The sequence below is a fragment of the Pongo abelii genome, chromosome X (genome assembly GCF_028885655.2).
Source record: "Pongo abelii isolate AG06213 chromosome X, NHGRI_mPonAbe1-v2.0_pri, whole genome shotgun sequence".
NCBI classification, from domain to species: domain Eukaryota; kingdom Metazoa; phylum Chordata; class Mammalia; order Primates; family Hominidae; genus Pongo; species Pongo abelii.
Window position 1 is genome coordinate 109,559,362 of NC_072008.2, and position 20,195 is coordinate 109,579,556.

The 20,195-nt window shown below is 39.3% G+C and overlaps 1 protein-coding gene across 1 annotated transcript; it reads right to left on the minus strand.

Moving 5' to 3' along the window:
* Positions 1-10,481: 10,481 nt before the first annotated feature.
* On the minus strand, positions 10,482-19,706 carry RAB9B (RAB9B, member RAS oncogene family; the record flags this gene model as incomplete). The annotated part of the gene is given in 3 exon segments (NM_001133408.1): positions 10,482-13,290; positions 14,469-14,542; positions 19,590-19,706. A coding segment is annotated over 1 exon segment (606 nt). The 3' UTR covers positions 10,482-12,642.
* Between the last annotated feature and the right edge of the window lie 489 nt (positions 19,707-20,195).

Here is a 20,195-nt window from a genome sequence, read left to right on the forward strand (position 1 = left end):
ATTTTTAATCAGACTTTTAAAGACTTGGGTCACTAACAAAAACCAACAACTCTGATTTTAACAACAATTTTCTGTAGCTTTTGTTTATTCAGTAAGTCAGAGACTATTGTGGAGGCACAACTTCTCAGTAGTTCCTAGGGTTACTTCCTTTTGGGAGGAGCAACAAGGATATGACAGACTCTGGGAAAATTTCTTCCAGGCCAGAGCTGCTTGCTACTGTTTGCTTCTGCCCCTTCCACTGCCTGATGCCTAAACCCTGCCTTGCTTAAAACCAAACCTTTCCTTTTTTTGCATCTCAGGTTTCATTACTTCCCCATCCCTAACTCTCTGTGTCCTCCAAACTACAGTGTTAAAACCGTGGCCCCAGATTGCCTTTAGCAATTTGCTTAACTTCTCAGTTCCTCAGGTTTTTTTTTTTTTTAATTTTTTAATTTTTTTTTTTGAGGCAGAATATTTGCTCTGTCACCCAGGCTGGAGTGCAGTGGTGTGATACACCTCCTGGGTTCAAGTGTTTATTGTGCTTCAGCCTCTTGAGTTGCTGGGATTACAGGACATGCCACCACACCTGGCTAATTTTTGTATTTTTAGTAGAGACGGGGTTTCACCGTGATGGCCAGGATGGTCTCGATCTCCTCATCTTGTGATCCGCCTGCCTTGGCCTCCCAAAGTGCTGGGATTACAGGCTTGAGCCAGCACGTCCAGCGTCAGTTTTACTATCTATAAAAAGAAGGGATTGGATCAAAGCACCTTAGAGTCTGTTCCAAAATTTGACCTAAAATGGCACACATATCACCATATTTTCTGTACCTCACCCCTAAACTGGACTCAACCTTCCTTTTTTAGATTTTTCTAAAAAACCTGTTTGTTTTGAAGAGACCTTTTTGTATCTATTAAATACTGCAATCTGTCACCAATGATATCACAAGACCTGTTTTTTTGTTTTTGTTTTTGTTTGTTTGTTTTTGAGACAGAGTCTTGCTCTGTCGCCAGGCTGGAGGGCAGTGGTGTGATCTTGGCTCACTGCAACCTCCGTCTTATTCACACGTAACAATATTAACCTTACATGTAAATGGGCTAAATACCCCAATTAAAAGACAAAGACTGGCAAATTGGATAAAGAGTCAAGATCCATCAGTGTGCTGTATTCAGGAGACCCATCTCATGTGCAAAGGCACACACAAGCTCAAAATAAAGGGATGGAGGAAGATCTACCATGCAAATGGAAAGCGAAAAAAAAAGCAGGGGTTGCAATCCTGGTCTCTGATAAAACAGACTTTAAACCAACAAAGATCAAAAGAGACAAAGAAGGCCATTACATAATGGTAAAGGGATCAATTCAACAAGAAGAGCTAACTAACCTAAATATATATGCACCCAATACAGGAGCACCCAGATTCATAAAGCAAGTTCTAAGTGACCTACAAAGAGACTTAGACTGCCACACAATAATAATGGGAGACTTTAACACCCCATTGTCAATATTAGACAGATCAATGAGACAGAAAATTAACAAGGATATTCAGGACTTGAACTCAGCTCTGGACCAAGCAGACCTAATAGACATCTACAGAACTCTCCACCCCAAATCAACAGAATATACACTCTTCTCAGCACCACATCACACTTATTCTAAAATTGACCACATAATTGGAAGTAAAAGACTCCTTAGCAAATGTAAAAGAACAGAAATTACAACAAACTGTCTCTCAGGCCACAGTGCAATCAAATTAGAACTCAGGATTAAGAATCTCACTCAAAACCGTACAACTACATGGAAACTGAACAACCTGCTCCTGAATGACTACTGGGTAAATAACGAAATGAAAGCAGAGATAAAGATGTTCTTTGAAACCAATGAGAACAAAGGCACAACATACCAGAATCTCTCGGACACATTTAAAGCAGTGTTTAGAGAGAAATTTATAGCACTAAATGCCCACAAGAGAAAGCAGGAGAGATCTAAAATCGACACCCTAACATCACAATTAAAAGAACTAGAAAAGCAAGAGCAAACAAATTCAAAAGCTAGCAGAAGACAAGAAATAACTAAGATCAGATCAGAACTGAAGGAGATAGAGACACAAAAATCCCTTAAAAAATAAATGAATCCAGGAGGTGTTTTTTTTGAAAAGACCAACAAAATAGATAGACTGCTAGCAAGATTAATAAAGAAGAAAAGAGAAAAGAATCAAACACATGCAATAAAAAAATGATAAATGGGATATCACCCCTGATCCCACAGAAATACAAACTACCATCAGAGAATACTATAACACCTCTATGCAAATTAACTAGAAAATCTAGAAGAAATGGATAAATTCCTGGATACATACACCTTCCCAAGACAAACCACAAAGAAGTTGAATCTCTGAGTAGATCAATAACAGGTTCTGAAATTGAGACAATAATTAATAGCCTACCAATCAAAAAAAAGTCCAGGACTCCAGGACCAGATGGATTCACAGCCGAATTCTACCGGAGGTACAAAGGGGAGCTGGCACCATTCCTTCTGAAAATATTACAAACAATAGAAAAAGAGAGAATCCTCCCTAACTCATTTTATGAGGCCAGCATCATCGTGATACCAAATCCTGGCAGAGACACAACAAAAAAAGAGAATTTTAGGCCAGTATCCCTGATGAACATCGATGCAAAAATCCTCAATAAAATACTGGCAAACCGAATGCAGCAGCATATCAAAAAGCTTATCCTCTGCAATCAAGTTGGCTTCATCCCTGGGGTGCAATGCTGGTTCAACACACGCAAATCAATAAATGTAATCCATCACATAAACAGAACCAATGATAAAAACCACATGATTATCTCCATAGATGCAGAAAAGGCCTTTGACAAAATTCAAGAGCATTTCATGCTAAAAACTCTCAATATCGATGGAACGTATCCCAAAATAATAAGAGCTATTTATGACAAACCCACAGCCAATATCATACTGAATGGGCAAAAACAGGAAGCATTCCCTTGGAAAACCGGCACAAGACAAGGATGTCCTCTCTCACCACTCCTATTCAACATAGTATTAGAAGTTCTGGCCGGGGCAATCAGGCAAGAAAAAGCAATACAGGGTATTCAAATAGGAAGAGAGGAAGTCAAATTGTCTCTGTTTGCAGATGACATGATTGTATATTTAGAAAACCCCATTGTCTCAGCCCAAAATCTCCTCAAGCTGATAAGCAACTTCAGCAAAGTCTAAGGATACAAAATCAATGTGCAAAAATCACAAGCATTCCTATACACCAATAACAGACAGAGAGCCAAATCATGAGTGAACTCCCATTCACCATTGCTACAAAGAGAATAAAATGCCTAGGAATACAACTTACACAGGATGTGAAGGACCCCTTCAAGGAGAACTACAAACCACTGCTCAAGGAAATAAGAGAGGACACAAACAAATGGAAAAACATTCCACGCACATGGATACGAAGAATCAATATCATAAAAATGGCCTTACTGCCCAAAGTAATTTATAGATTCGATGCTATCCCCACCAAGCTATCAATGACTTTCTTCACAGAGTTGGAAAAAACTACTTTATACTTCATATGGAACCAAAAAAGAGCCCGCATAGCCAAGACAATCCTGGGCAAGACGAACAAAGCTGGAGGCATCAAGCTACCTGACTTCAAACTTTACTACAAGGATACAGTAACCAAAACAGCATGGTACTGGTACCAAAACAGATACATAGACCAATGGAACAGAACAGAAGCCTCAGAAATAACACCACACATCTACCACCATCTGATCTTTGACAAAACTGACAAAAACAAGAAATGGGGAAAGTATTCCCTATTTAATAAATGGTGCTGGGAAAATTGGCTAGCCATATGTGGAAAGCTGAAACTAGACCCCTTCCTTACACCTTATACAAAAATTAATTCAAGATGGATTAAAGTCTTAAACTTAAGACCTAGGACCATAAACATCCTAGAAAAAAACCTAGGCAATACCATTCAGGACATAGGCATGGGCAAAGACTTCAAGTCTAAAACACCAAAAGCAATGGCAACAAAAGCTAAAATTGACAAATGGGATCTAATTAAACTAAAGAGCTTCTGCACGGCAAAATAAACTATTATCAGAGTGAACAGGCAACCTACAGAATGGGAGAAAATTTTTGCAATCTATCCATCTGACAAAGGGCTAATATCCAGAATCTATAAAGAATTTAAATAAATTTACAAGAAAAAAGCCAACAACCCCATCAAAAAATGGGCAAAGGATATGAACAGACACTTCTCAAAAGAAGACATTTATTCAGCCAACATACATATAAAAAATGCTCATCATCACTGTTCATTAGAGAAATGCAAATCAAAACCACAGTGAGATACCTTCTCAAGCCAGTTAGAATGGCGATCATTAAAAAGTTAGGAAAAAACAGATGCTGGAAAGGTTGTGGAAAAATAGAAACGCTTTTACACTGTTGGTGGGATTGTAAGTTAGTTCAACCATTGTGGAAGACAGTGTGGCGATTCCTCAAGGATCTAGAACTAGAAATACCTTTTGACCCAGCAATTCTATTACAGGACATATACCCAAAGGATTATAAATCATTCTATTATAAAGACACATGTACACGTATGTTTATTGTGGCGCTATTCACAATAGAAAAGACTTGGAACCAACCCAAATGTCCATCAATGATAGACTGGATTAAGAAGATGTGGCACATATACACCATGGAATACTGTGCAGCCATTAAAAAGGATGAGTTCGTGTCCTCTGGTGGGACATGGATGAAGCTAGAAACTATCATTCTCAGCAAACTGTCGCAAGATCAGAAAACCAAACACCGCATGTTCTTACTCATAAGTGGGAGTTGAACAATAAGAACACATGGACACAGGGAGGGGAACATCACACACTGTGGCCTGTCAAGGGTGGGGGGCTAGGGGAGGGATAACATTAGGAGAAATACCTAATGTACGTGACGGGATGAAGGGTGCAGGAAACCACCATGGCACGTGTATACCTATGTTACAACTGTGCACGTTCTGCACCTGTAACCCAGAAATTAAAGTATATATATATACTCTCTCTCTCTATATATACTATATATACACACACACACATATATATAAGTTTAGTCTACGGCGGAACACTAACCGGTCTTTATTGCCCCCTTGTGGTTGAAAGTGGAACTGTTTCTATCTCTGCATTTATATTTAACACAAGGCTTCAGAATAATCTGATTATTACAGCAGTAGACTCAATTCAAACCAGTCATTTGACATCATGCAATTAAAGCATCTGGATGAATGAATATTTTTTATTTCTAGCAATTCTTTTATCATGGTGACCAAAGCTTAGATTCATAACCTTTCTAAACAAAAGTAGTCTCGAGTATAATCAGAAACAAAGGACAAATCAAATAAGCACCTCTCTTTCTCCAACCCACCATAGTTTTCTAATTTATCAGAACATAACCTTTTCTATAATATGGCAGTATATTTTTAAAATACCATAAACAAAATTAAAAGGCAAGAGCTATGGGAGGGGATTGCAGAAAACCAGCAACGTGGATAAGATCAAAGGTTAATATCCACAATATAAAAAAAGATTTCCTTGGAATCAATAAGAAACAAAAATGAATGTTCCCCAACCCCCATAAGGGTCCATTCACTCAAGGAAAAATAAAAATGGCCAATAAATATATAAACAATTACTCTTAAAAAATTAAATAAATGTGAATGACAGCATGAGATCATTTTTTCACCCATCGGACTGCACATATGGGGTTAAAAAGGAAGATAATAGTCCATACGTTTGGGTGTTGGAAAGATAGTCCTCCTCTGATTCTACTGGTGGTGATGTCATTTGGGATAAGTTTCTAGAGGCCAATTTGCCAGTATATATTAAAATTAATAAAAAATTCATACTCTTTGACCTAGAAATTTTACTAGTAGGAAATAAACAGAGGTGAGAGTTAAGATTGATATTAAGGAACTTCACTGCTGCTTTATTTTGTGAAAAGAAGGCAGCTGTAAAACAACCTAAATGTCTAGCAATAAGGATTTTATTAAAAGTTTAGCAATATGGGTAATTGTGGTAAACCCTTCAATACAATATTATGCAAACAGCAAATATAATCTTAGAAGAATATATGTCTTAGAGAAAAGTTAAGTACTATAGATATATATTAAGTAAAAAAGATTACAATCAGTGTGTGCAGTATCAAATCAATTTTAAAAATACATAAATATATTAAAATCTACACTAAAATGTTAAAATCTGCTTATCTCAGGGTAATAGGATTACAGATGACTTTAATTTTTTAAATCTTGCTTTTCTATTTCTTTCATTACTTCGTTTTTCTACAGTGGATGTGTATGGCTTTTGTAATCAGAAAAAAAGAACATTTTAAAGCATTTATCGGTGACTCTAAGTTTTCTAGCAGCGAACAAATGGAAAAAGAGAGAACTCAGAGGCTACTGGCACTTGTTCATCTATTAACAGACTCTATGTTGAGCAATATATTACAGGACACACCCTTGGATATGTCGTTTCTAAGGCAGCCAGGAACAACGTAAGAGAAAAGAGATGATATGAGCCTGTTTCTTGCTTCCTCATGAATGCACCACAGGAAGGTGTGATTTGTATTTTTACTCTAATCAATATAGCTAATGTTGAATTAAGAGCTATTTCTTTCATTAAGGCAGCATTTCCCAATTCTTTTTATCAATCAGTTAACTAGATGTGGCACAGCTTGGCAGGTCTGGTTAAAATTCAGGAGTGCTATAGTGAGACCATTACACATTTACCCATAGTTCATAGAGCACGAAAGGAACTGACAGATTACTTAAAAATACACATGCTTGCACACACAAAACCCACTGTTTAAAAAGGCATTTATATATAACTGAATCATCATTCTCTGTGTTTCCTTGGAGAAGGCAAAGAGATTTATGAAGACACAAAGTTCACTGCAGCAGTTCCTATATGACTACAGGTGACGACGCCACATCTTGAGCTGTGAAGATGCTTATTTTCACTGGGAAAATATTAAGTAACTTCTTGCCCCCTTAAAAAAAAAAACCCTTTCACACATTATTACCACTACCATCACTAGCAGAATAAGAGATCCTTGCTCACCAGTTTTGGCAAGCATATCAGTAAGAAGGCATTTAATAATTTTTCTTTTATTCCATAAACATGCCTAGCTTTTGTCATTATCCCTTCCTTCTCTTAAGGAGAAAGTAGTAAAGAATGAGAGCTCTTTTGGTGATGGAAACTTGAGGAAATTAAAATGACCAGTTTGGAACAAGGAAACATTAGTGAATATCCCAAATCATGCACATTAACGTTTTATCAAAAGGTGTATGCTATGCTCTGAATCTTTTTGTCCCCCTCCAAAATTCATAGGTTGAAATCCTAACCCTCCAAGGTTATGGCATTATAAGGAGATGGGGCCTTTCGAAGGTGATTAGGTCACAAGGGTGAAGCCCTCATAAATGGGATTAGTGTCCTTATAAAAGAGGCCCAAGAGAAACCCCTTCCCCCTTCCACACAGCTAGAAGGTGCCATCTGTGAACCAGAAATCAAGACCTCACCAGACCCTGAATCTGCGGATGCCTTGATTTTGGACTTCCTAGATTCCAGAGCTGAGAAATGAAATTCTGTAGTTTATAGCCTACCAAGCTTATGGTATTTTGTTAGGGCAGCCCAAATGGGCTAAGACAGTATATTACAGTTTATCTGCCCTAAAATCAAGTGTAAGAAAAACACTGCACTGTAGTAAATTTTACATTTCCACAGCAAGGAGAGAAAAAAAGTGAAATGATTATCTAGATCACTGAGGAAAAAAAATTGCTGCAAGATCTACTTTGGGTAATTCAAATGAAAGTAGAGATGTCCATCCAACCTCCCAGCTTGAAATTACTCAAATTGATACTTCAATTTTCCAGTGTGTTTTAAAAATACATTTACAAGATGGAAGACAAATTATGTATTCCACACCTTCCTGTTTCTGGAAGGACTATCGCCAAACCATTTCCAAAAAATGAGACCGTACTGTTTCTTAAGACATCATGAGGAGATTTCCCATTGGGTTATGAATGAGGCAGAAAAACATTAAAGACAGGAAGTTGGCATTCTGTTTTTAAAATATCAGTTATGGGCCCCGGCGCATTGGCTCACACCTGTAATCCCAGCACTTTGGGAGGCCAGGTGGGTGGATCGCTTGAGGCCAGGAGTTCAAGACCAGCCTGGCCAACATGGTGAAGCCTTGTCTCTACAACAAATACAAAAATTAGCCAGGTGTGGTGGCGGGCACCTGTAATCCCAGCTATTAGGGAGGCTGAGGCATGAGAATCGCTTGAGTCCGGGAGGCCGAGGTTGCAGTGAGCTGAGATCAGGCCACTGCACTCCAGCCTGGGCGACAGAGCAAGACCCTATCTCAAACACACACACACACACACACACACACACACACACACACACACACACACACAAAGTTAGCTGGGCATGCTGGTGCATAACTGTAATCCCAGCTACTCAGGAGGCTGAGGTGGAAGGACTGCTGAAATTCAGAAAGTGGAGGTTGCAGTGAGCCGAGATCAGGCCACTGCACTGTAGCCTGGGTGACAGAGCGAGACCCTGCCTCAAAAAAAAAAAAAAATCAGTGATGAATGAGCAAATCCTTATTAAGTGGCTTATAAATCTGTGGCTTTCTATATTCTAAAAGTTGCATCATTATAGACTAGTCAAAATGATTTGGGGTGCTGCATTTGAAGCATGGTCTGATAATGTGTTAAATTATAATCCTCAGAGACGGAAATGGTACATGTGGCAAAAAAAAAAAAAAAAAAAAAAATCTGTTTCCCAACAAATTCCCCACCCCCAATTTCAACTGCCCAAAGTTGCAACAGGCAAAAGTAGACAGAGAGAAGACAGTGAAATCTGTGGCAGATGGAATCAATGTAATGAAACTATACATGCTGTGGAAAGATTTGTGTCCATAATTTAAAAACCGCCATTATGTTTATTCAAGCCATTGGGTGCTAATGTATCTTTAAAATCCAATATGTGAGAGGCAAGAGAACAGAATATTTAACAAAATTATTCTTTGCTTTTCTTATTTGTTTCACCTATATTTTCATGTTTTCCTAAGGTCTGGACAATTCACCAGTCAGGAAAATAAAGGGAATATGTCTACTCTGTTTATATTTTGTGATGGTTTAATATTTATTTTATTTTTTATGCAACATTGTTTATTATAATACTTTTTCTTTTATTTGTATTAATTTAGGAGGCACAAGTGCAGTTTTGTGATATAGATATATTGCAGATTGAAATCTGGGCTTTTAGTGTACCCATCACCAGAATAGTGTACATTGTATCCATTAAGTAATGGTTTTAAATTATAATAAAGAAATAAAGTGGAAAGTTAAGATTCGATTTCCAGTCCCAATACACGTCATGCATTAGAAAGTGGTTGAGCCCATGAGTTTGAGGCTGCTATGAGCCATGATTGCACCACTGCACTCCAGCCTGAGCAATGGAGGGACCCTGTCTCTAATAACTAAATAAATAGAAAGAAAGTGGTATAAAATAAAAAGGACCTCCCTGCCCCAATCTTTAGAGTTTGCTTCACAATCAGTATAGGAGTATCTGATCGCTAGATAGTGGCTGCTTGGAGTACCACATGAAACATGATCCAGAGGCCACATCCAGTGCAGCCTGAAAGAGTGACTTGATTAATAAGTACTGTCTATCACACCCACCAATTGCTCAAAAAGAGAAAGGGAGGGAAGAAACACAAACATTGTGTGCTGGTTATTCAAAATGCACTTTTTATTCACTTTAACACAGATGATTTTTTACAGTTGAAAGTAAATATTTGATACACAATTTTGAGTTTTTTTTAGCAGCACCTGCAACAAGAGGATTGTGGAATACCTCAGAATAAAGTAGAGATGGCTGGGGCAGGCACAAATTAACCTGATATTCATCAATCCACTGAAGACATACGGAATCTGAGGCCCCTGAAAGTTAGCCAATACATGACAATAAACTAAATAAATATTCTGTATGATGTTTTAACAGACCATTGAAAAACAGTATAGTCCTAATTAGAAATATATTATTCCAAAAATCTAGTGTTCTTTAAAAAAAACACCTATTGAAAATATTACACTGCACATTCTAGGGTACACAGTCAATTTCTAAACCTATATGCACAGTTCTTGGTACTCACAGATTTCAGCCTTTGGTGTTTTTTAATCTTACCCAAACTGTATGTCAGCACCCCATTGAGTGTTGCTTACCCAATGCCACTGTTTATGTCACTTAATGTTGAGTGCTTTCATTGATATTGAGTGGTAATTTGGTAGAAAACAATGGTATGGCTAAGAGGAAAGGGGCTCCAGTTGATGGGCCAATAAAATTAACACTTGTCTTAGATGGACAGGATGCCTACGAATCCGATACCCATGTAACTTTTTTTTTTTTTTTTTTTACTCAAATGACCACATGCCACTCTAATAGAGACAAGTACTTTTGTGAGTTGATGGAGGTCTTTATGATGAAGGCCTGAGATCTACAAATAGAAACTAGTATAAGCAGAGTGCAAGTAGAAAGAGAAGGCCCCAGGTCTCATGCACTTAAAAATAATTAGCATTTAACAGTTCTGACGTACAGATTTTCACCCTAACATGATTGTAGCAAAATGATCATAGAACTTGGAAACCAGTGTGGCTGGCTATAGGCATAGGCAGAATAGGGACCAGTACTTAAGAGCTGTGGGGTCCCAGTTCTGGCTTTGACTTCTGGCGTCAAAGTTAATTGAACAACGGTGTCAGGATTATATCTTAATTGGAAATATTGAGTATGACTGAGTTGAAATACTGTCCTCTTCTTTTCTATTTGGCCAATATGTCCCAGAGCTCTTAAAGCACAAAGGTCCTACATGTAAGTAAGGCTGATTCCATACGTGGCTACAATGGAGAGTTCTAGGCTGTATTCCTACGAAAGTTCCCACCCCCTTCCTGGCCTAGGTCTCTTTTTGGGGTAATTTCTGTCTGTCACTATGTTTATCATAGATGTTTTAAAGTACAGATTAAAATCTATGTAGGATAAACAGATCAACCAACAAGAACCACACTGCATATTCATAATATAATATATAACTGACAGTCATGGTAATCAAAAATTGTCAAACCATTTTTATATTTTAACATGGGAGCTTTAAGTTGTTTTTTATCAGTCACATAAAGATTACTCGAGCTCGAAAATTTTTCCTGCCACAGTGCAAAAGCAAAAGGAAGAGCTATGTAGTTGTTGTTAAAGATTGATCACAGAATGGTTTGAGAATTTTTAAAGTCCCTCTTCGTAGTCTTAGCTGTTATCATCAGATAAATCTAACCACAGCATGGCACTGATGTAGTTTATAGATTCATAGAACTTAGAGCCAGAAAGGACTTTATATTGAACATGTAGCCAGTACAGAAAATCTTTTTATGGTATTCTAACAGATGGCCATCCACTGAATATTTTCAGAGGCAGGGAGCTCACTATTAAGGCAGTCCATTCCACTGTTGGACAACTCTGATTATGGGAAATTCATTCTAACACTGGGTTAAAATCTGCTCTTCTGTCACTTTCAATGTCCTAATTAGGCTAGTTGAACATACAGTGCAACATACAAGAAACCAGTTCCTTCTTCTGCAATAAATATTTAAGGAGCCTTGTGAGAAAAGTTCATTATCCCCCAATCTTTTCTGAAGCCTTGTCCATGAGCCCAGTTGGATCGAAGGACCATCTAAGTTATGAGCAGAGAGCACTGCATCCAAATTCATATACTAAGCAGCATTGCTAAATTGGTAAGAGGTTGTCAGAGAAGCAACATCTCTATGCAGCAAAAGTAGACTTAGGAAGTAAAAGCAGACCAACCATTTATTTGCAAAGGTGGTTGGCATATTTAAGCATAATCCATTCACTAGTATCCTATGACTTCAAACACAAGAAGTATAATCAATTGCCAGTGTCATTAGAGTATCTCTTATTGAGATGGGATTTTTTGAAAAGCTCAGATGGGAGCAAACCATACATAAGGATTTAAACAAGTCAGTGTATATCATTATACTTTTGCACTCCTAATCATTACAACTTCTTTATAATTCAAGCCTAGGAATCCTTATTTGCATTATTATTTTTATTGTAATACAGCTCAAAGTCTGATTTTTTTCCCCCTTTGGCAGAAATGTCAGAAACTGCTTGGCAAGAGTCTGATAGTGACATTTGTTAGTTGATTAATGGAACACTTTAAGAAATAGTTGTAGCTCTTTAACTCCTTCATGCAGTTGGGTTCTAGGTTTAAACTGTGATTTAAAAAATATTTAACTGTCTCAGGACTAAAACTTTCTGATATGTCCTGAGACACACAAGAAGGGGAAATAGCAGAAATCACGCAAAATACACTTGGCTTGATAGAGCTTTATTTTTTTTTAATTTTTAATTTTTTTTTTATCGATCTACACTTCAATTTGAAAGGCTCTGTTTCACAATCAGAACCTTGTCTCTTACCCTCTTGTGTGTGTGTGTGCACTCTTAGAGGGGCAAAGTTATTCTTACACTACTGACTGATCAATTTGGGGCACATTTTTAAAAGGCTCCCTATCTTTAACAGCACGAAGACCCTGCTTTGGAGCCACTGTTCAAGTCAATGGTGTGACCCAACATGCAATGCTCCAGCTGTTCCTCTACAGCCAACACCTGCCTGACAGCTTCTTCAAAGGCCACTGTCACATTAGTATCATCTTTGGCACTAGTTTCTAAATAAGGGTAATCCCCATTCTCCATGCACCAGGCTTGTGCCTCCTCAGTAGTCACTTGCCTATCGTCTTTGTCTACCTTGTTACCCAGAACTACAAAGGGGAAATGCTCAGGGTCCTTCACATCCGCATAATAAATAAATTCTTTCTGCCAGTTACCAAGATTCTCGAAGCTCTGCCGATCATCCACGCTGAAGGTCAAGAGGCAGCAGTCTGCTCCCCTGTAGAAGGGTGTCCTAAGGCTCTTGAAACGTTCCTGCCCTGCAGTGTCCCAGATCTGGAGGGTTACAAAGCGTCCATCTACCTCCAGATCTCGATTTAAGAACTCTACCCCTATGGTGTGAAAAGCCTGGGAGTCAAATTTGTTGGTTACATAACGGTTCATAAGCGAACTTTTCCCAACTCCACCATCACCCAAGAGAATGACCTTTAAGAGCAGGGATTTCCCACTCATTTTTGCAGCACCAGAAGGGAAGGAGTTTGTAACCAAGAGAACCTGAAAATAAAAGGAAAAGTAGGAGGGAAAACAGTTAAACCTGAAACTGAAATCAACTTCATAGCAAATTTCTCTGAATTATGAGGCCTTCTCATTCAACTTCTCTGATTTATGCTCATTAATTGATGTAGTACAGCAGAAGAAATAAAACTAATTTTGCATAAGGGGAAAAATAGGTCTTATTTTTCTGAGGTCTTTTGTTGTGCCAGGAAAATGGCTGAGTGCCATGGGTAAATGGACTAGCAGATGGTCCTGTAATTTGGTTCAGTTCTGACCCAATTCTAGGAGAGGAAGCCTAGAACAAGAATGCCACTCAAATATGTGACAACTTTAGCTTCTGGTTTGGACAGTTCCAAACAGTAGACAAATAGTATGAAATTGACTTGGGGTTTGAAGTCTGCTCCTGATGGATACAAAAATTACTGAGAAGAGAAAGCTACATAAACTGGATTCTTGATTCTGTCGGTAGAGGTCTGGGCCAGAATTAGACTGCACCCCAGAATTTGAAAGAGAGAACAAGGTTACATTTCTTCAGGCATTTACCCCATTATACTTGCATTGATAGGAACACCCTCTCAAGTAAGGATCTTCTATATTTTTTTCTTCATGGAACAATGGCATTTAAGTTGATGACAATTGACTGATATCAATATAACAGCTGTCATGAAGGAAGGAAATCTTGAATAGCTTATTAGTTTTTGGATTTAGGTTTTAATTCCATAATAGCAACATTTGAAAACATACTGTAAAATTTAAAGTGCTAATATTTATACAGTACCCCACTTGTTACCTCCACAACATGTCTACACATGGAACACCCAGAATGTGTCTTAAAATAAAAAGATCAAATGCTTACTGAACAAATACTACCTTTTCCTATATTCTGTTAGGTACTTTCCCACTAGGTCTATTGTGGGAAGTCAACAGTGATGAGGTTAATTGGATGATATTTATACAATAGACCCAAAGGGATGAAAACGAATCACTAATCAAAGGAGTGCATGCAAAACAGTTTCTGGAAGCACACACATTTGAATATAATTTTACAAAATTTAGTAGCCCTTAAAATGATTTTGGAGTGCCTGTGTACTAGCTATATATTTTTCTAAATATTCATTTTTAAGAGATCAAATATTAAAATATCCCAAATCCACAGTGTGCCCCCTTGAAATACCTACCCAGTGGGTTTTTGTCACAATTTAAATATTTTCCTTTTTTTCCTGTTGTTGTTTTATTCTTTCTTTTTAGGGTGCTATAAAACAGAATAGAAAACATTATTTTAAAAAATCTATAATAAAATAACGTTAAGGCTCTATATAAAAATATATTCAAGTCAGAAAAAAAAAAGAACCCACAGCACCCTCAGGTAACCTACAGAGGGTACCTTTCAAAAATAAAAGTTCAAAATGCTACCTATGCTTAACATAAGCAAAATAATTTTATTCCAAGAACTTTAACTTATCCTAATTTGTAATTTATATAATTTTTTACATTTTATATTGTCTCTCAATTGAATTCTCCATTCAAAGTAAAAGCAAATTAAAGAAAGTAGATGATATTCACAATAGATGACATTCAGGAAAAGGAAAGTACAGAGCAATCTAAGATATGTTGAAATCCTAAGTCAGAGATGAAACTTCTTCCTTTTATACCTACCAACGTTCCCATCTCCAAGAAAGTTGTTAGTGCACTCACCAGTCTGTCTGAAGGTTGTCTCTGCAATTGATTCCACATAATTAGAGAGCAGAAAAAAATTGTGTTTGTGGGCTTCCTGTTTACAATAAAGTATATTATCTTGGCTAATTATTTTATTAATTAGTTTAGGTCATTTCTCTTTTCTTTATTTATTTTTAAAATTTGAGACAGGGTCTCATTCTGTCACCCAGGCTGGAGTGCAGTGGTGCATTTATTTTTAAAATTTGAGACAGGGTCTCATTCTGTCACCCAGGCTGGAGTGCAGTGGTGCAATCATGGCTCACTGCAGCCTCGACCTCCTGGGCTCAAGTAATCTTCCCATCTCAGCCTTCTGAGTAGCTGGGACTACGGGCACGCACCATCATGCCCGGCTAAGTTTTGTAGTTTTTGTAGAGATGGGGTTTCACCATGTTGCCCAGGTTGGTTTCAAACTCCTGGGCTCAAACGATCTGCCCACCTCATGTTCCCAAAGTGCTGGGTTCACAGGCGTGAGCCGCTGAACCTGGCAGTTCATCTGTCTTAAACACCAGTTTTAATGTTTAGCTGGTGTTATCAAATTTAAATATACATTCATCTAATATTATAATTAATTATGGCAAGCATCTTATTTAAGCAGCATCAAGAGTACTGGTCTAAGAAGAAAAACAGTGCCTAGATCTGTGTAGTGTTATTTCTTACTGAGGAAGAATGAAGCTTTAAAAAAAAATCTGCTGCTTAATAATCTCATGTTATTTTCTAAATATAGATAAAACTTATAATAAGGATTCATTAGATATCTAAATCAGTAATTATGAATTTAAATAATATCTCCTAAATGGATAGGCTTTATCCTCCTTCTTGGTTTATATACACTTTACAGAATTCTCAAGTTACCTACAATTCCTGATTTTTGTCCTCTTTTTCCTGCTCCCAAATTGCTGTCTTTGGAATTAGCTCAAGTAACAAACATTTCTTTAAATGAAGATGAAACAAGTGTTAGCACACTTTTTAATTTTTTTTTATACTGGTCTGTAGGATAATTTTACAGAGCAGAACTCTTGAACTCTCACTTTAAAAAGTAACAGAAGTATAAACTTGGGCATGATTCTGATGGCTAGTATTAAGCGCCCATGCCACACAAGCTTCCTTGAGTTCCTAGCAAACAGGTGTTCACATCATTAAAAGACTCACTGATCCTATTCTCCCAGTTGCAGATAAACTCAATAGACAGGTCAAGGACTGAGTGAATATGGAAACCAAATGCTCAGCTCCAGGAATAATGATGATATATTAATAACTGTCTGAGATAATGCTGCAGTTGCTTGTGCATTCCCTATTTGGTTATGTGCACACATAACTTCTGGGCCTATAGGCTCTATGCCAAGGGAAAAAGAGGAAAAGCAATGTGGTTCAGTGTCAAAAGCACTGAGCTAGCTGGCAGTAATCAGGACACCAGGGTCTTCATCACTGTTACACCATTCATTTATTTTATGAACTTCGGCAGGTCATTTAATCTTTCTGTTTCAGTATCTTCTTACATAAAAATAGAGCAGATAATACCTGCCCTACTTAACAGGATTTTGGGGGAGAATGAAAAGCTTATGAAGTTTGCAAACATTTGTAAGCATTTTGAAAAATTTGGTTTGAGATTTTTATTCCTCTGGCTCCTCCATCTCCTTTCATGCACTGGTGGGGGCCTTGTGGCTCAGTATTAACCCTTCTCAGAAAGGGCCTGCTAGTGAAAGTATAAGAATTCTTCCTTTTCTCTTTCTTCCATATTTGAGAATGCCTTGTGCCTCAACAAACTTGAACATCTGCATATGGCACAGAATCTCAGCGTTGAAGGGACCTTCGGGGTCTTCTGGTCCAATCTTGCTACTGATATTTGAGAAAACACTACAGTGCCTATTGTGTGTTGTGTCCTTACTAAGGAAACCCTCCACTCTCCTCTGCTGTCTCCAACTCCCATTTATTTTCTAGAAGTAAAAATGAATACAGTTTAGATTTGTCTCCTTGCCTTCATTTGATCCTGCTGATTTTCCCTTGAAGTATCATTTTCTAGTCCTGTGGTACCATCCTCATTTTGGCCCACACTTTCTCACATCTAATCTATTGTGAAAGTTCTTCTCTCCCTGCTTCTGGTTTCTCCCCACCCAATCTACTTTGCAAAGCTTCATCACTCAAACATCCATTGGGTGTAGATACTGTTGGGAATTAATAAATGTTTAAGGCAAGTTCTTGCCCTCAGGGAGTTTACAAATTAACATGCAAGCTCAGGATCTCATTGTTTACAGTTGAAATAACGTAATTATACTGACTTATTTTGTTAACAAATTTTCCTGTCTTTCTTACATGATCAATTTTAAATTCCTAGATAGTAAGCTCACTGTTTGTGTACATCTTTGAAGCCCCTTCAGTGTGCAGCACCAGGATCCTCCATGGAGATAACAAATATTTGTTTACCAATTAAATGATTAGGTAGGTGCCCAGAATTAATGCCTCTGAATTGATGCCAAGGTACAATAGATCCATAGTTCTGTAAGATGTCAAAATACTATTATTTATAAGGTAACTAAAGAGCAGAAGTTATGAACTTGACTCGATCATTTTCTGGATGGGGCGTAATGGGAATTCCACCTGTTGAAAGTCAAGGGAAATGCTCCAGTTTTCCTCCCCCTACTCTCACATTTAAAAAATAAGTATATACATTTCCCCATTCCTACCAAAAACAAGAGCAGAATAATGATATCAAGTTGATGTTGTCGGTGGGTGCTGGCCTCTCCACAATCATTCATCATTGTTTGAAAATGAATGTGATGTCCTTTAGTACATACTTAAAAAGAACTAGCACAGTATAAAAGCAAATGAAATCGTTTTTGCTTCCCCCGGAATATGCTGGATTTAATCCAAACCTTTAAACAAGGTAACATTAAGGAGGCAAATGAATTCTTTGATAACACTAAATACGTAAATAGGAAAGTCAAATGACGTATGCATCCCTTATGGGTCGTCTATCGGGAGAGCATTTGGACCAAAACGCTTATTCTGATTTTGATCCCATTCAGAGAAAGATCTGACTCTAACTGAGTCAAATATTCGAGAGACGCAATTCCCCTTTCCTACCCCCACAAACTCATTAATGAACATACTATAAGGATAGTTTACTAATTTTTTTTTTCCCATCAGAGTCTCAGTCTTGGATAGTGAGGTGAATTAGGAATTTCCATAACCAATACTCCCCAGCTCTTTGTTCTTTAACACACTTGAAACCTTCTGAATCTGCAGTGCCTGCACCCACAAAGCCTTATTCAAATTATTGTATTTAGTTGGGAATGCTTAGAGGTGGGGGTGGAGGTGGGGGAGGAGGCAGTACAATGAAGAAAAAGAAGTTGAACCTTTGAAAATAGTACATTTTAGTACGATGATGGAGAGAAGAGAGGCAGAAAAGCAAATTGGCATCAGTTCAGTTGCCATGGAGTGGAATGATGCTCAAAATCAATAGTGCAGATTGCTCGGAGGCAAGTCTTGAAAGGGATGTGTACTGCAGGGATCGATAGGGGTAGAGCAACCGGGGAGGGCTAGGCACTGGATGAGAGTGGCACTGTTGGAAGTCTGTACAGGGGAGGAGCCATAGTTGGACCTGTGGGGAAAGCCCATCTTGTGGCGACACGCTGGTAAGGGCTACTCAACTCACTGTTGAATGCTGGCACAATAATTGGAAATACTGCACTGAAGAATTGGGCGCGGCTGTATTTATGTAAAATTCAACACGGATGAGAAATGATTGAATGTTTGAGTGTATTTCCAATACAACCCAATACTTGGCGTTGGTGGTGGTGGTGGGTGCTTCGTAGCGGGGAAGCCCTCTGACGCACTGGATTCATTTTGCAGAGCTAACAAGTTATCAGCTACATCCATGCCGACTCCAAATGCCACAGCTGTCATGCCACTGAAACGCTATTCCTACATTCATGCCCACATTTATATCCTATATGCAACTCAAAGGGTCTAATGTGGAGTCTCACATCTAACCTTTCACTGCTCACAACGACAGCTCTAGGGCTATAAGCCCAAAGGCACACTAGATAGCAATTTGGCATCGTCCCCAGGCCACTTCTTCCTCAGTAGACTGCCCAGGGACAAATAGGTAGATAAGGTTTGGATGACATCAAGCGAGCTGAACACAAGGAAAAAAAGCTTCCTTAGGAGACGAGAATGCTGGCATCTCTACGACAGGGGCACTGTTAGCATTACGGACCTAGAAAGTGAGATGTCACACATAGTCCCAACTACCTCCGACCCGGGTCCTCTCACCTCACCCCCAGCTCTTAGAGCGAGTCTGCTGTGGCGCATGCGCACTGAGCCACACCCGCTCCCCACGGAGCCCTGAGCCTCTCTGCCCGGCTCTGGCAGCAGCTCGGGATTACTCAGCAACGCCCCCCTGCACTGTCACCTGCCCCCAACTCCGACCCCGGGAGCGGCTCAGTCCCTTTTCTCAAGCTACGAGTGGTCCTGGGGATCAACTAGACTTTCCTTTCTCCCTCTTCTCACAGGCCCCCCACCTCCCGGCCTTCCGGGTCCTCCAGCCCCTAGCCCCTGTTCCTGCCCACGCACAGGCACCTTACCCAACACAATGGGAAGGAAACAGGAGACAGCCGGGGGTGCCAGGCAGGTCAGCTCCGCGTGCCGGGAGTCCGGCTCCTTAGAGTCACCGTCACTGCTCCTGCTGCCTCCTCGTCCTCAATGGGGCAGCAAGTGCGGCTTGGACCTCGGTGGCCTGACAGCTGCCGCTCGCGCCCGCCGCTGCCGCCGCGCAGCGTCTCGCGCCCGCGCCCGCGCCCGCCGGGGAGGGGGCGGGGCCCGCGCCGCCTCCTCGTGCCCCTTTCTTGGCGGTGGGGACCCGGTGTAGCCGCCTCCCGCCCTCCATGTGGCAAGCGCTCCCTGGCTCGCCCACTCTTCTTTCATGCTCATCGTCCAACCCTGGTCTCCCTTGTCCTCCTTCTCCTCCCCTAGCCGATTAGTAGGCACAGTGGCAACAGACCGTCAAATATTGCTCTCCCACTTAGCTCCTCTGCAGCCTGGGCCTAAGCCCTCAAGAAGGGCTGGCCACTGCCCCACTTCCTGCAATTACCCTCTGCTCTACCTCATTTATCCTAGCTCAAAATCCTTTAATTTTGCCAAGAGGATAGTACATACACCCTCTTGTTTCAAGTAACTCAGGAAAACACATG